At 41.4% G+C, this 17,772-nt stretch overlaps 1 protein-coding gene across 1 annotated transcript in view; it reads left to right on the plus strand.

Moving 5' to 3' along the window:
• Nucleotides 1-17,772, plus strand: part of LOC139210503 (low-density lipoprotein receptor-related protein 1-like) — a 105,009-nt gene that overhangs the window by 11,957 nt on the left and 75,280 nt on the right. The window contains exon 2 of the mRNA XM_070840509.1: nt 3,132-3,254. Coding sequence (XP_070696610.1) covers nt 3,132-3,254 — 123 coding nt within the window. The remainder of the gene's footprint in view (nt 1-3,131; nt 3,255-17,772) is intronic.

The raw sequence follows: 17,772 nt of genomic DNA on the forward strand, positions 1-17,772 counted from the left end.
GAAATGCAAGTGAGGGAGTCGTGGATGCACTGAAAGGAATTGAGATGCACACATAGTCTGCGTTTTCCTCCCTGACCACCAATGTGGTTTGTGCTACCTGGAATCTCGATGTTTGAGTTTTATTTATTTATATAAGTGAAAATCAAACATAGGACATAAAACTAATAGTCGAAAATAGTGTGCAGGGAAAGGGAAAAGGAGATTTTTCATCACCTTTTCTTCACCTCATGCTCATAACTAATGTATATTTTTTGAAGTCTAGTTTTGATTGGATGATCTAAGACATGTCATGGCGGCTCTGAACATGGCCTTCCTGCACACTCCCTTTGCCTCTCTCTAACCATCACAGCTAGCTGAGCTGTTGGTACAGTAACCCTTATCGCTGCTTCTCTTCACTAGCTAACCTCCTGACCTACTTCCTCTGCTCCCTGATATGTTTCTGTCAACAGCATCTTGTGGTTTAGTCTGAGGCGGGTATGCACTCCTCCCAAAGCCATTATTGGAAGTGGAGTTAACAGCATGTCGAGTTTAAGCATGTCAGCATCTAAATAAACAATAGACAGATGCACCGCAACTAGCTGCCTGCTATGGCTGGTGCTGACACCTCTAAACAAATAAACACGCATACATGAGAAAAGGGGGATGAAGAGCAAAGAGAAAACGCTTTAACACAAGCCTGGTTGCATTTTATGAATAATTCAAATCCTTGGGACTTCTGAGAGAGAAAAAGAGGCCCATCTACACACACATTGACAAACCTACCCGCACTCACACATACACACACACACTGATCACAGCGGTACATGGTGGAGGATAAGAAGGGAGTGTGTGAATGCGTGCAGCAAGATGTCAGGTTGAATTCATGGTATTTAGGTTGAGTTCTGCTTCACGATTTCCGTTCAACGCTGCAGTTGGAGGCTAGCTTTAAATGTAAATACAGTCATCCTGTTTATCCTGTTTCATCCCATCACCCACCACTGTTCTACCCCGCGTGTCCCTCTGTCCTCTTCATTATGATATATGCTTAAATATTCTAAATAACCTCACCATTTCCAATCAGTGATTTATATTCTGACCTAATTTGCTGTACAAGGGAGATGACACTCAGAAAACACCACAAAATAACAACGATCAGGACTGAGGTGGATGAGTTGATTCAGTGAGGCGATGTCGGAAGAAATACCCAGACCACTGCTGTTCCACGCAATGACAGAAAGAATTGAAAGGGCAGTGTGTATAGAAAAATATATTTTCCCGGATATAGAGGAGAATTACAGAAACACGAGCTCAGATGATGCAAAAACATCAGTTCAATCACAGCCTGCTGATAAATATTCAAACTGTGAACTATCCATGAGCGAATTCCAATTATGGTTGGGGATTGCCTGGTGCTCGCTTTAAATGTCAGCTGGTAAAATGATTGTTTTGTTTTGGTTTTGGAAGAAATAATGTTTTATGAAAGCTGCACATAAGGACTAATACTTCATTAGGTTTGTTATGTATTCAGCTAATGTTTTTGCGACATGTCCTTTAGTGTTCCTGTGCCCTCTATCGCCACACACACACACACACACAATATGTCAAGGCTGTGTATGGCCTCATGAATAAACACCAAAAAATGGAACTCTACATTACTGTGACATTAAAGCTAAACATTGTGTTATAAGGTCCTCGTTTTACCAGTTGTCACTTTTTCTGTGACCTGCTGGAGAGTTCGAACACTGTTGGACACGACTACTAGGTGATCTAGCTGAAATACACACGACAGGATGAGGTGCACGTTACTTGTTACTATGTGTGAACCGTGTGAGGGTGACACTTTTGAAGTACTGCTCTGTGCAGTCATCGGGGCTAATGTTAAGCTAGCTATGGATACTCAGTAAATGCCTCCAAACCATAGGATTTCTGTGCATTAATACTGCATTCACACAGTGTTGAGCTCTTATCGGTAGCAGTTTGTTGCTGAACTGAAACCAGATACAAACTGTGTTATTCCTATTAAATTAGAAGGCAACAGCTTGCTGAAATGTAGTTTCACTAAGTGGGAGGTATCCCATGAGGGAGTCGTGATATCACTGCCTAATATCACCATGAATTCAGCAAAAATGACAAAAAACTGTCACCTGTGTATGTGAAGGCTTTACAGTTGTTCGCATCCAAGATATTTCTTACTACTGCTGATGATTAATTATTAAATTTCTTCAAATTACTTTTGGAAAAAGTAACATGACTAATAAGTAGCAGGTATTTTATATTTTTTTACATTTAAATTACAAGGAACCTGTCCAAGACCAGTAGAAATAAAACAGATCTGTTGAATTATTCTAGTGGACATTTTAGTTGTAGTAGTTTTGTTAAGTGCAAAAAACATGGAGGACATGAAAATGTTTGTGAAACCAGGACAATATGAATTGTACACTCTAAGTCTGATAAAGCAATCCATTAATCATTGATTTACTTTGCTTGTCAATGGCAGGTGAATTCCAATTGAATCCATAAGATCCCAACTACTGGGTGCTGAGTCCCTATATGTTTCCCATTCAGCCGTAAGCTGCTTCTATCAAACTCCACTCATCAAGAGCTTCCTCTGAATGCCCCTGGGTGATTCAACTCTGTTGCTTGAATGCGTTTGTGTGTGTTTGTATGTTTGTCGAAGTGTTTATGTGCTGTTCTGAGGGACGTGAATTAGTGTGGGTTTGAATACGCTCCTCCATTTGGCTGTGGCTGCAGTGGGCGGTTTTTCTTCTCTCTGGAAGGTTGGATTGAAGGGGAAATGGATGATAGGGGGGCAATACACCGAACAAGATGTTCTTTGATATCCTCCAGACGTGTTGCATCACTGCTATTGGCCTGGGAACACTGACCTGGATATTTAGGTGCAGCAAGTTTATGCAAAGCCTTTCCAGGCCTACATGAGTGTGTGTTTTGCTTTTTATGTATTCTTCCTCTATCCCCTCCATCAAGCAGCAACTTTCCACGACTTAATTAGGGCCACTGAGGGCCACTATTGACTGAACACAACAGACTCCGCTTGCTAATGAGACCTCAGGAATAAAGATCACTGACACAAAAAGAGCTGTTTTTTCCAGAAATCTTTTAATGAATTCACTTTTTTCTTTGTCTCTTTTCAGCCCCAAAGACCTGCAGCTCAAAGCAGTTTGTGTGTAAAGACGGGGTGACGTGCATCTCTAAGGGCTGGCGATGCGATCGGGAGAAGGACTGCCCAGACGGCTCTGATGAGGAGCCCGATGTTTGTAAGTCTGTTTTTTTTTTTAACAACAATGAGTCTAAACAGTCTAATATAATGTATCCAGAAACTGCGGGTTAACCTCTCGTGTGCCCTGATTGTTCTGATCCTGCTGCGTCTGACTTTCACAGCAGAGTGAACTTTGGCTGACATTTAACCGTGCAGGGTAGATAATTGATGCCTAGAGAGGAAACGCTTTTCAACATATGCAGATCTATATATGGGGAATATATCATTTAAAGCACTTCCAGTCAAAGGGGTTTAGCACACTTCTTGTTCAAGCCATATAGTAGATATATTTGCCCATTCAGCCAAGTCTGAATTCTCCTCTGATATGAGTAACGAAATGAGTCAGGTTAAGCCATTTTTAGAAATATGTGAGAAATGTAATGTAGACCAAACTTTTGATTTTATTCATCACCAAAATCCAAACTCATAGTTGGTTCATGTAACATCTTCATCCAATCAGATGCTCTTTTGGCAACATGTGAATTATGTAGACTGATTAGACTTGAACATTGTTCAACAGGTTGAGTCTCCAAGCGTACAGACGTCTTGGATATCTTGATGTAAAACCTGCTGTGCTGGCTTTTAAAATACTTTTTTGTAATATCAAGGGAATGCTAATGTGTTACTTTAGCGTTTGATCCCCCCAAACGCATTTAAAAGCAGTCGCCGGCTAACAGGCTGTGTGCGTTGGCCTGTTAGATTTATTCGGCTAACCACAACCAGGCTGGAGAAAACAATGGGATGTTTTATCAGCAAGTGACAGAGGTCATTCTGCCTTTAAACAGTCCTGTCATGCTCAATTAGGAGATTTACAAAGTTGGTCTTTTTTTTTGATTGATGTGATTTCCTTTTGCATTCAGAGCCACAGAGGATGCAGTCATGAGACAAAGCCAAACCGAAAGTACTGAGAAAAAAAAGGCAGCCGTCGTTTCAAAGTCTTCATTAGAGCTGTGATGCTTTGAGGCTGAATCCCTGGGGAGGGAATGAAAGCAGCAGTGTCTTTTTGGGCAGCGTCTTAGACTGAAACGCCTGTAGTTTTCTAAGAGGACCTAGGGCTTGGGGTGGGTATGGGGGCTGTGTGTGTGTGTGTGTGTGTGTGTGTGTGTGTGTGTGAGTGCGCATGTTGGTTTTTTGTAAGGGGGGGGTCAGCCTGGGAGAGAGTGAGTGAGCGACTGGGAGGCCAGGGTAGAGTGCTGTAGCTGCAGTCTAGACACAGAGACTGCATGAGAGGAGGTCTGGAACTCATTAGAGACTCGCCCAGAGCAATGGAGAAACCTGCTGTTTTTCACAACCTGCTCTTTCCCCCCCTTCTCATCCACGGGCCAGCCTCCTTCCGTGTCTCTATCTGGGACAGAAACACCAGTGACTCCATCCCGTGTCTCCTGCTACTCCCTCTAGCTTATGCCAAACTCTCTCAAAAACAACGGTTACAGGACCCATGCTGACAGTGTCGGGATGGAAAAACCTACAAGTGAATCAGAAAGACAAAAGCAATGTCAGTCCTTATCTTAGCTGTCTTAGAATTTCGGTGTTTGCTTGAAGTTAAGATTGCTGAGATTGTTGTCAAGAAACGTGGCAAGTGCAGACACATTTCAAAGGCTAGAGCAGACACTTTTCTCTCAGGGTCAGGATGCTTTCAATTAGAATTGTGGGTTTGTTTTGGTCGTGTGCTTCATTAAATCCAAGGACAAGTCTGGTGATATTCCGTAATTTTTCGCTGGCTAATCTCATGAAAACACCAAACTCTTCATTGAATTAATACTATTAATTACAAAGTATTGCCTGAGTAAAGCCTGATGTAGTTTATTTCTCTGAGCCATAGGCGGTTATTCCAAAACTCGTAAAAACACGTCAATTAGCCACCAGGGCGACATGCTTCTTCATTATAATGAACTTGGGGTCTGTAATCCAGCAATGAAATAGTCCCCAACAAATTCAGTATTTACTCCTTACTTTAAAAAGATGGAAGTTTATATTTGCATCCCCTTTTTAAAGATTCAGGTCTTCAATAGGAACCAATGAACTTTGGGCTGAGAGCCACAGACAGGTTAGGGAAGTCAGAGAGTACTTGGAGACAGAATAATGTGTTGTTTTTGGTCGATTTGTTGGCAATTAATAAAAATAATACTGTCAGCTTTATTTTTTAAGTTTGCTTGAGTATCTTGGTGACCAAGAGTCTAGGAGACATACCGTGTAACCACTACAACCCCTGATACTCTCGACTGTCAAAAGATCCAAAACATAAAATGATATTTGGAAAAAAAAAAAGTTAAAAAGCATGGTATTCGGTAGAGAGCTGGGTGTAGGGTGTCAAAGCTGTGGAGCACTTGATGAATCCCAACCCAGGTAAATATGGTTGATTGGCATTTGTGTAGCTCATCATATGTACATAGTCTACTGAGCAAGAGAGAGATAGAAATGAAAATTGATGGAGATACCATGTTGTCATATGAAAACCTTTTATGAACCTGTAACACAAACTGTGTATAAAATGTACAACTCCCATATACTGAGTAACTTGTAGTTTTATTGTTGTCATAAATGTGCTCTTTGTGAAGGTGCTTTTGCAGATGCTTCTGGTTGAAAGATGCATGAGAGAGGTTTATTTATTCACTCATGTGGATGAGGCCTCACAGTGGCCTTTGTCAGTGTGTTGGCTATTGCCTGGGAAGTCAGCCACTGTCCAGTGCAGCTGCTTTGCCCTGCTGTGTAACCCCCACAATGCTGTTCTTTGTGCCCCTGGGTGCTGGGTCAGACTGGCATAGAGGGATACTGAAAGAGTAAAACAAAAACAAAATGGTTGTCTGGGCATATGGCCTTTATATATATATAGAACTTTGATCTGCATTCCTAATCAATGAACAATGGAAAGACATGCAATGAAGATACATGTGAAGATTATTTGCCTGATCTGTAGCCTTCAGGTAGGGTGGAGGCTCTTGTGGAGCTGCTATCTCCTCAGGCTCTAGACTTTATTGGAGTCCTGAAATATTCCCACGTGCAGTGACTGTGCCCTGGAAACTCAAGAGGTGTGTAACGTTGGAATGACGTCCCCTGCCTCTGGCCTGTAATAAGGGAAGTTTTAAAGACAGTTCCCACCTAGGCTGCAATTAGGTTTTTAGGGGATGAAACATTTCGGTAACAGCCACTTTCAGAGTGGAAAACATAATCTTTGTCCTCATGACGTAATGAGCGTCTCACTGACTGCTATCAACAGAAATGAAAGAGTGCCTTGAAAAGAAATTAAATCTGGTGATCTAGAAGTAAGACCCACAGCAGTTGTAATGAGACATAAGGGGGTTTATTGTTTTCCTCTGTAGATGAATGCTGTCATTTGCCAGTTAACCCAAATCCAGTGCTTATACTGTTCAGATATCGAAGAGGAAGTTATCTGTTTGATCCTGCCACTGTCTCCTAAAAGCAGCCACCACCCGGCCCAGATAGCCATCAACATGTCAAGGAAAACAACCTTTGCTCAACATGAAAGAGTCTGTCGTCTTGCAGCATCTTGTCCCTACAAGAACCTGCTGCAGGTGTGAGAGCATGTGCGTACAATCTGCTCTCTCCCCTCTCCTGTTTTACACACACACACACACACACACACACACACATACCCGTTTTTACTACCTCGTGGGACCCCCTGACAGGGAGCAGCCTAGTGGGAACCACCCTTTCTGAAGGGTCTACAGACATAGTTTTAACTGCTAAAATCATTAAAAATTAATGTAAACACAAAAATCACTTGAAATATAAGAAACTCTTTAAAAAATTGAAAACCTGATTTTTGCTCCCCTTGGGGACCAGTCTCATCAAATCTCAATCTTGTCACCTCCCGGGGACCAATCATGTGACATCTTTCCACATGCACTAAACTGCACTGTTAGCACTACACAATTCATGACAGGCATCTAATCCAACTGCTGTAGGATTGAAACCTTTGTCAGATTACATGAACACTGAATCTGATAGTCCAGACTGTCAGATGACAGATTTTTCTCCAGAAACAGGTCAGATTCTCACTCTAAAATATAATTTTTGTGCAAATGTTTGATTAAACAGTTAATAAACATGATGGCCCCTTTCATAAATCATGCTTGCTGCTCCGCCTGAACACTCCGATGGGTTCAGTATTAAAGATGTTACCTCCAGCCCAGCATCCATCTACAGAGCACACAATCAACCACTGCCGATTTCCCTTTTGTTTTTTATTGTTTCTGGAACATATCCATAGTGTGGATAAATACATGCTGAGACTGAATGCTATATTCTCCAGAAGGTAGGTACTCACAGCATCTCAGGTACTCACATAATTCACAGCCAACTGGCTGGTATTGTTTTGTTTCTGCAACATGAATACATATAGAAAATAAATCCATTTTAAAATTGAACACTACATTCTCCAGCACGTAGGTACTCACAACATCTCATAATTCACAGCCAACTGGCTGTCAGATAGAGTTTTAACAGAACAACCCAAACGTGGACATTGTGTGTGTCTTTGTCAGTAATATCTTCTTGCACTTTCACGCTGAAAGGCAGTGATGCGATTTTTAACATAAAACTTTACCGCTGTCCAAGTTCTTCCTCTCAGTGCTCCCGGTGAAGCCTCGATACAGCGAACACAATCTGACTTTCCTGGTACTTTACCAGATTGTATGAAGGTCATTAGTGTCTTTTCCACAGCACAGACCTCTGCAGATGACCAATGTCTCCTCTTTGACGATTCTAAGAAAGAGACAAGAGAATCAGTATTTAGAAACATGGAAGTAACATCTTGGTCTTGATACATATTGATAAAGAAATTGGACTTCTGAGATACAGGTGAAATCAGGTTTTTAGTCTCTGAGAGACAGCACCTGTCACTGAGACTCTCTGCTCCCAGTGACTAACTGGAGCCACTGGTAGAGGCCATTTCAATCAGGCTAGAATGTACAAGCCCTCATTACACATTACACTGATAAAAGCAGGTGAGTAAAATAGAGGGGGGGGGGGTCATTTAGTGTGAAATACCTGCTTTAAGTTTACTACTGTCAGACTCAGCAGTTTCCGGTCTTCTCTTTAGAGTTAACAATCCTGTTAAAATAGTAAATGTTGAGCAGATCAAAAGACAAGTAACAATTTACTCAGCTGCTGTAGCAGTTCTTTATATTATTTCACTCCAGCATGTATACAGATGGTGTATAGTCACTGAGGATGACAATCATGAATTCTAACTACATATTGATGCAATTAAAGCCAACAATTTGTGTTTTAAGTACTGAACACATATTAAATATATAATAATGTGTCCATTCTACCGCATTTAGTCTGTCTAATGTCCATTTTAGAGGCACCACTATCACACTCACCTTGCTGTCTTTTCTTGGGTCTTGAGGATTCTGTTAAAATAATAAGTACATTAATACAATAAAAGGACAGCTAACTGGGAATCTATTAAAAGATGTAAACTCATCCATTGTTACTGAAGGAGTGATCGGAGCAGGAATCAAACCCCAGTCTCTCAGAGGGAAATCTTAAACCACTACACTATTAGTTACTTTAATCAAGTTAAACTTAAGTTTTGTCTAAAAAGCAATCCATTCTGTATTTGTTGGTTGACGTACACAAGGTGTCTCTCAGATAGTTGAAGTATTTCTGCGGCTTTGAAATAAAATCATCGTATTGGGGCTAGAAAACTAAAATCAGACTTTGTTTTAATACTGCCCGTTTTTCTGTTCTGTGAGAAAAACAAAGACAGATAAACAGGAGATATGAACATCAAGTGCCGTGACATCAGTTTGTGGAACACCTGTGGCAGTAGGTTCAGCTCTCTGTCCTATTTGAGGAATAAATAGTTTACAAAATTAAAAAAATGCAGGTCACTATGTAATACCAAGACGAGCGAAAAGGGAAAAACAATTGGGAAAATGGCAACTGAAACACAGCAGTTTAGTAGATACTCCAGCCACTGCATTGCCACCCAGTCTTTTCTAAAACCAGTGTGCTGTGTGACCTGTGAGCAGTAGACTGGACTCCATATTTAAGATCCTAACTGTGCTTAAACTGTGTTTATTTCTTTTTTCAGTGGGCTGAAATAATTATAAATTAGCTTGGTGCAGTAGTAGTACTCATTTTGATAATATTTTCAGATAATGACAGTGGCATTATTTTCTAACTGAATTTTGCCAACTTAAATTTTGCAAAATAAATTAACAGAATTTCTATTCAAAAGTAGTTGGCGTACATTTGGTCGAATATTCAAATGCCATCACATTATTTCTTTAATTTCATCCCTGTAAAAGCAGGCAAGTCAAATAACAATAAAACCATCTATTGTGTGAAATACCTGGTGTAGGGTCGTCACCGTCAGACTCGTCCATTTCCTCTCTTCCTGTGGATGTTGAGGATCCTGTTAGAATATAGGAAGAAACAGCATTTGTTTTTGGTTGCTAAACTGAAAGAGGTAACTCAAATAGCAGGAGGTATTTTATTATGTAAAGATACCTGTTGCAGGGCAATCACTGTCAGACTCAGTTTCTCTTTTTTTCTTGGGTGTTGAGTACCCTGTTAACATAACAATAAATCATTCCCTTTTTAAATTAGTCAGTGTTTATAAAAGACAATGAAAGAATGGAGAGAGTAGTTTCTACCCTGTGGTATACCTCTGGGTGTGACATCACCAAACTCGTCTGCGGATGGTAGACTTCTCTTCGAGGAGGATGTTGAGGATCCTTCAAGAAAAACACACAATATGGTAAATGCATTGGCATGTGGTTAATCTTCACACTCGCCTATTGTGTTGGAAGGTATAACTACTGTAGTAGTTGTAACCCACCTGCTGATGAAGAGAAAGACAGGTCCTCCCCTGCATCGGAGAGATCGCTGTCCCTGGCTTCTGGCACTTCCTCTGAAAAACAGGGTTATCCCAAATATGACAGGAAAACATTTCCTCTGAAGTAGATCAATATTGTTTAAACTCAATTTACCGTTGGGATCAATTTGGATTTGGTCCAGGCTCATTCCCTTGAAGTCTGAGAGTCGGCCTTGTTCTAGGGCAATCAGCACTTTGCTCACTTTAGCCAACTGCAGCGTTCCTTCAGGTAGTCTATAGTACTGCCTATGGACCCGGATGTCATGGCCGAGGAAATTTGCAAGTATGTCCATCTCATTATCCCTTAGGTTTAGCACTGTGGACAGTGTGGACACGTGCTTTCTTAACTTGGTCGAGGACAGAGTTTCAGGATGCTTGGCCCCACATTCCTTTGCAATCTGTCTGATGGCATCTGATCCCCTTAAGTGTGTTTCTGATTCAGGTCTGGAGAAAAAAAAGGGATTTTCATCAGGGACACCGCAGGCCCGTCGATGTGTGACCAAGACTTGCATTGAGGAGAGCATGTCTGGAGTCAGAAGAATGGGAACTTTCCTGTCTCTTTTCCCCCTGATTTCAATGCGCTCAAAATGCTGGCAGAGCTTTTGCTCGAACTCTGAAAGTCCTAGTGCCAAATCTGAATGCACTTCTGAGCTGTCTCTTAGAGTGAAGGCAATAAGTGGCATCTTTGACACCTCACCCTCTCTCCTGCGATTGAACAGTATCACCTCACAAAGAGTCAAATTGGCCAGCTTGGACCAATTCTTCTTATTTGGATCATCTTTAAGCCTGCTTTGGTATTCTTGTCTGCACTTGTCAAGATACGTGTGCATGCTCTTAACATCCTCAGTGAAAGGGAGGAGTTGAGGTGTGTTCCACTTCCCCTCTTTTAGAGTTTGTAGGGCACGTGATGACACGCACACATCCCACTTCTTCTCATAAAGACCCCGGCTCCTCTTCAGATTCTTGAGAAATTCTTCATTGTCAGACTCTGCCATCTGCGCTTCACACTCAAGAATATCAGCGATCTTCTTCAGACTATGGCCCAGTTTCAGAGCCAAAGATGGAGTTTTGTAGAGATTTCTCTCCTCATCAAAGCCTGCCACGCCCTTTACAGCATCAATCACAAAGTTGAAGTTGGAAGGTACATAGAAGTCCTCAATCCTTTTCAGTCTGCCCATTTTCTGCGCGTGCTGAATTAGTCTACCCATTTCTCGCATCTTTTGTCTAATGTACTCATGTTTGGTCTTGTCATGTCCATGTTTTGCATAAATGTATTCTCCAAATCTCAAAATACTTTTCTGCTGTTTGATGATGTTTGTAATGTCATCTTGGTGCATACCATTTATCAGCTCCCAAACCTTATTGGTAACGCCATCTGGGGCTGGCTGTGCAAAAGCACAGAGTGACTGGATCCGACTTCTGCCGGGCTTGTTTGTATTGCATTTTTGTGAGAGCCTGCACCTGGACATGTGCCTCCATAATGATTTTCTTTTAAGAAAAGCCTTGCAGTTTATGCAGTGCATAAAGTCACTTACTTTCGCTGTTTTTCCAGATTGCTGTTTTGGGATTAGCGTTCCACGACCAGATTTTAGGACCTCATTATTATGAGCCTGGTCTCCTTTGTTTCTAATAAGGTCAAGATACAATTTTCGCTCTTTTGAGTTCAAAGGAAAGGCAACTGCTTGTGCTACAGCCGTTTCGTCGCTGTGTCTGCGTACTAAGTGCCTCGCCATTTTAAGGCAATGTATGGGGCAGTACAGACAATAATGTGGTTTATTGTAAAGTCTGCCACCATCTTTCTTTTTCTGCAGCTTCAGCACTGACACATCTTCCAGGTTTGTGTCCGTGTTGTCACTCTTTGCTCTCCTCTCATCATTATCTTTCGGAGTACTGTCCAATGTCTTTCCTCTACAAGGCTTCGACACCTTCTGTTTCACAGATGGAACCTTGCCCATAGGTTTGTCAGATCCATCTGAACTGCTTTCATCTGTGGAGTCTTTGGATGGAATATAGTCATCATCAGTGCTTTGGATGCAGCTATCTGAGGCTTCTGTATTATCTGGCACCTTGTACATCTGATCCAGGTATTCTTTGGTAAGCTGGAAAATTAAATATAAAATGACAATTGTAGCTAAATTATCTACAAGAAACATTAACAGGTATGAAAATCTTACATGGACTTGTGTTTCCCCTAGGATGGAGTTTAGTGGCTGAGGTGTGCACACATGACCTGTGCCTGCTGGCACCAGGAGGAAGGCCTAAGTTCATACAGTACACAGGTGCACAGTAATAACCAGGGTAATCTGTCGAAAGCAATATCAAAAGATGATCTGGTCAAATATAATAAACTACTCTGCACTTGTTTATGAAGAACACATGACCAAGTATGGCTCATGTACTTAAGATTTGAGAATTGTGCTCGATGGAACAGATAAATAAGATTTCAGGCTTTAGCCCAACAGGCAATACTGTACTTTGTACATTCAATTTGTTGTTGGTGTTGGAAACTAAAATACAGGGTTCACAAAAAGTTTGGGATGTTCGACTTTCAGGTGAAATTCATGGAAAATGTAAAAAGTTAATGCTACAGTGATATTATATCATGAAAGTAGGACATTTCATGTGAGAATGTGAACAGCATGATGAGGAGGACTGTTTAAATACCAGTTCTGACTGAAGCAGGAAATAATTTGGTGGTGGTTCATCCTGAAATTTCACCTGAAAGCCGAATATCCCTAACTTTTTGTGAGTAGTGTAAGTAGGCAGTAATATCATGCAGATATCCATCCATCCTCTATACCGCTTATCCATCAGTGTCGCCAATTCCAGCTGACTTTAGGAAAGAGGCGTGATCACCCTGGACTGGTGGCCAGCCAACCACAAGGCCAACATGTAGAGACAGACAACCAGTCACCCATACCTACGGGCAATTTAGAGTCACCAGTTAACGTGCATGTCTTTGGCTTGTGGGAGGAAGCCAGAGTGCCTGGAGAAAAGCCACGCAAGCATGGGGAGAACATGCAAACTCCACACATCATGCAGATAAGTGAAAAGATTAATGTTACAGCTGTAACTCCATTATTCTATACATTTACTAGGGCTGCTCTCCAGCAGTAAGGAAACAGAAGCGGCACCATTTATTAACTGACACACTGGTGCCTACACTGTACACCTACTGCTCACTCACCTGTTGCTTAACCACTAACTGTTTTTGTAGAATGAGGACAGACAAAATTTTAGCAGAGGTGCTGATCCCTCTGCATTAGCAGTGCACTTCTACTAACTGAACCTCGGAAAAACACAAGTCTGTAAGACCCCCTTAAAACCTGAAGCTGACACTTGATGTTTCCAAGAAGCGACATAAATATAGAAAATTAACAGAACTGTTCTCTGTAACCGTAACCATTTTCTCTTTTAAAAGTTAAATGCCCTGCTAGTTTTCATTAAGCAAACTTACAAATATGCTGTCAGTTCGTTGTAGGGGCGGGACATCTGGCTCGTCAATATCAGCATGTGGGCTTTCAAGACTCCGTGCATCGGTGTCGATGTCGGCATCTAGGCTCATTACCTACGGGGGAATATATATACATATATATATATAAGTACTAGAAGAAGTAGTCACTGTAACATACTGAAAAAAACTTCCTGAGCATTTGTCAAAGAGGATTCATTTCCTACAACACCAAATGATTGCCAGTTTGCTCCTGGTTTAAGAACAGTCTGCTTGTGAGGCTTGTCATTTTAAAAGTGCTTTTTTGGCACTTACGAAACTCGAAGCTGAAAGAAAGCTTGATGACCCTTCTGGTGGTGATGAAGAGGTCTCCCCCTCTTGGAGTAAACTTCCTGAGGGCTGGAAAACATAGAGGACACATGAATTACCATTTCTCCAGGACATGCAGGTCAGAAAGAGTTAAACATATGGCGCTGTTGTGTATAATATACAGTATGTGGATGGAAACACTAAAAACCAACATTGGATATAGTCAATGTTAAGAACTGCATCAGCAGTTATTAGTCTCTCCCTCAGGCCTTTGTAACTGATTCATTGTTTGACTGGTCAGCTTGCATCAAAGCGTGAAAGTAAGAGAAGAAGTGATGCACACAGAGACAAAAAGCTTGTGAGAGAGAGACTGAGTGTGAATTAAGGAGCCAACTGTGAGACAGTAGCTTAATACATTTTAATATGTTAAATAATGGTGTACTGTAGTGACTTTATATTTATTTCATTACAATAATATTGGGGTGCATGTGTTTCCATCAGTTTTCCTGGTCAACAAAGCAACTTATGCTGAATTTAAGAAAAAAGATTTATACACATTTGTAACATAATGGCAGTAAAGCTAGGTTTGTCAATGACAAGCTAAAATCTCTGCTTGTTTATCACTTACCAAACTCTGGTGAGTTGTGCATGATTCAGATGGCAGCTCTGGCAGTGATGGGGTTTCTCCGTCCTGCGGTGGAGCTGCTGTGGGCTGTACACCAGACAGGACAGATGTATTATCATAGATGTGTGTGCTACCGCTGACATATTAAAATACAAAAGGACGCACTAAACTCACCATCAACACATCCAAAGGACCAACTCATTTACCCTGAAGCCTGAATAAACTACACTGCCATCAATCTTTCTAATTTATCAAAGCTACACTGCTAATACGCTAGTAAATAATACTGGTACAATTTTTATATGCATCACTGCAATCGGTGCACTGATACTTGCACCTATAACTATTTTACAAGTTTCATATGTGAATCAATAAACTGGGAAGGGAACACTTCAATCACATATTGAATTCCAATGAACTAAATATTCAAAATCAGAATCTTTACTGTACATTGTGTAATTCATTGAAAACAAAGCGATGCAATAATGTCACTGGAAACCAAAATCACAAACCGCCTGAGGGCTGGGTACAAAACCACACTGAAAATCAGAGTAAAAAACTGAAATCTATTCTATTTAATACAATTGTATTCTGTTTGCATGAATACTGTATCACATTTGAAAGTCCACCTCATCATCATTACCTGCGTTTGGTGTTTAACACCTGTCCTGGTCTTGGATAAGTGTTTACCATGTCGCTTCCTCAGACGATGTGAGCGTGTCCTCTTCCTGGTGGATGGTGCGCTCCGTCTGCAGGAGGTTAAACACAAAACACTGTTACATCTGAGCAGAGCAGAGATGTTTACATGGAGCCATGCTTCCTTGGATTTAGAAAGATGTGTGACTGTAACTAAACTACAGTACAGCAGCCTGTAGACGTCTCAATAAGTCAGTTTCCACCACTGCGCATCTGACCGCTTCATTTAGCCCCCAGCACCGGTAACACAGCATTAGGGCGCAGCAGCAGCTTCTCTCACTGCGGTCCATAAGCATTATAACTAGTATCACTGCAACTATCACTGCAGTCCATAAGCATTATATCAACCATCACTGCAGTCCATAAGCATTATATCTACTATCACTGCAACCATCACTGCAGTCTATAAGCATTATATCTACTATCACTGCAACCATCACTGCAGTCTATAAGCATCATACCTACTATCACTGCAACCATCACTGCAGTCTATAAGCATTATATCTACTATCACTGCAACCATCACTGCAGTCTATAAGCATTATATCTACTATCACTGCAACTATCACTGCAGTCTACAAGCATTATATCTACTATCACTGCAATCATCACTGCAGTCCATAAGCATTATATCTACTATCACTGCAATCATCACTGCAACTATCACTGCAGTCTACAAGCATTATATCTACTATCACTGCAACCATCACTGCAGTCCATAAGCATTATATCTACTATCACTGCAATCATCACTGCAACTATCACTGCAGTCTACAAGCATTATACCTACTATCACTGCAACCATCACTGCAGTCTATAAGCATTATATCTACTATCACTGCAACCATCACTGCAGTCTATAAGCATTATATCTACTATCACTGCAACCATCACTGCAACTCCCACTGCAGTCCATAAGCAATATATCAACTATCACTGCAGTCCATAAGCATTATATCTACTCTGTTACCAGTGTACAGCATGTCAACACGTTACAGTAAGCGTTTAAATGCACCAAGAGAAATGCAAAGAGATTAATTCGTTATTTTAATTACAATAAAAATCCAACTCCAACTCAGCTGCTTCTAGCTAATGTGTGTAACCCTCATGACCTGTAGTTACATTAAAGTTTGATTCTTCTCACATTACTCGACATTAGCAGCAGGTGTTACCGACGCTGAAACACCAGCCATGACTGTTAGCTAGCAACACTGTCCACTAGCTATACTGTCCACTAACAATACTGTCCACTAACAATACTGTCCACTAACAACACTATCCACTAGCTATACTGTCCACTAACAACACTGTCCACTAGCTATACTGTCCACTAACAACACTATCCACTAACAACACTATCCACTAGCTATACTGTCCACTAACAATACTGTCCACTAGCAACACTGTCCACTAACAACACTATCCACTAGCTATACTGTCCACTAACAATACTGTCCACTAGCTATACTGTCCACTAACAACACTGTCCACTAGCTATACTGTCCACTAACAATACTGTCCACTAGCAACACTGTCCACTAGCTATACAGTTCACTAGCAACACTGTTAGCTAGCAACACTGTCCGCACACGTTAGCATGTGGTAAGCTAGGTCGCGTTAGCATTAGCGAATCATGCTGGCATAAAAATAAGCTTTCGGCTGCAAACACTCTAAAAGTTAAATTTAACCTAGTTAATTAATAAAACAACTCTCTGTACTTACTTGGCTTTCATTACATCGTCTCTCTGCCGTCCGACCACCGTCCGTGCTGTCCGCGTGCTCCTGAACTTCAGGTGAGACGTGAGCGGGGGGAGGGGGTGGGGCGTCGGCGTCGCAGGTAACGTGGGGACCGAAAATGTCTGGAGAAGTGTGTCCCATCTCTCCTATGTGTCCCATCTCTCCTGTGTGTCCACCGCGGGGTGGGGGATGGGCATGAGCAGCGTGGGGACCACAGTGAAAGTGTGTCCCTCCCTCGCTTTGAGTTAGTGTGGACATTTTATTGTTGCTGTTTCACAGACAGATCAGTGCATCTAGGAGAAGCCCTGTACATCAGAGCAGAGCAGGGTTGGGACACAGCCCTAAATTAGAGATCATTATGAAGTTGAGCTTTTATCATCCACACTATATAAAAGTGTATTAAGTTGACTGCCAATGCTATGCATGTAGATCTACACTGCTCAAAAAATAAAGGGAACACTACAATAACACATCCTAGATCTCAATGAATGAAATATTCCAGTTGAAAATCTTTATTCATTACATAGTGGAATGCGTTGAGAACAAAATAACATAAAAATGATCAATGTAAATCAAAATTATCCCATGAAGGTCTGGATTTGGAATCATCCTCAAAATAAAAGTGGAAAATCACATTACAGGCTGATCGAGCTTCAGGGGAAATTCCTCAAGACAAGTCCAAGTGAGGCTCAGTAGTGTGTTTGGCCTCCACGTGCCTGTGTGACCTCCCTACAACGCCTGGGCACGGTCCTGAGGAGGATGTTCTCCTGAGCATCAGTCAACTCCTGGACAGTCTGTGGTGCAGCGTGGCGTTGGTGGATGGACGAGACAAGATGTCCCAGATGTGC

The sequence above is a fragment of the Pempheris klunzingeri genome, chromosome 2 (assembly GCF_042242105.1).
Source record: "Pempheris klunzingeri isolate RE-2024b chromosome 2, fPemKlu1.hap1, whole genome shotgun sequence".
Lineage (NCBI taxonomy): Eukaryota > Metazoa > Chordata > Actinopteri > Acropomatiformes > Pempheridae > Pempheris > Pempheris klunzingeri.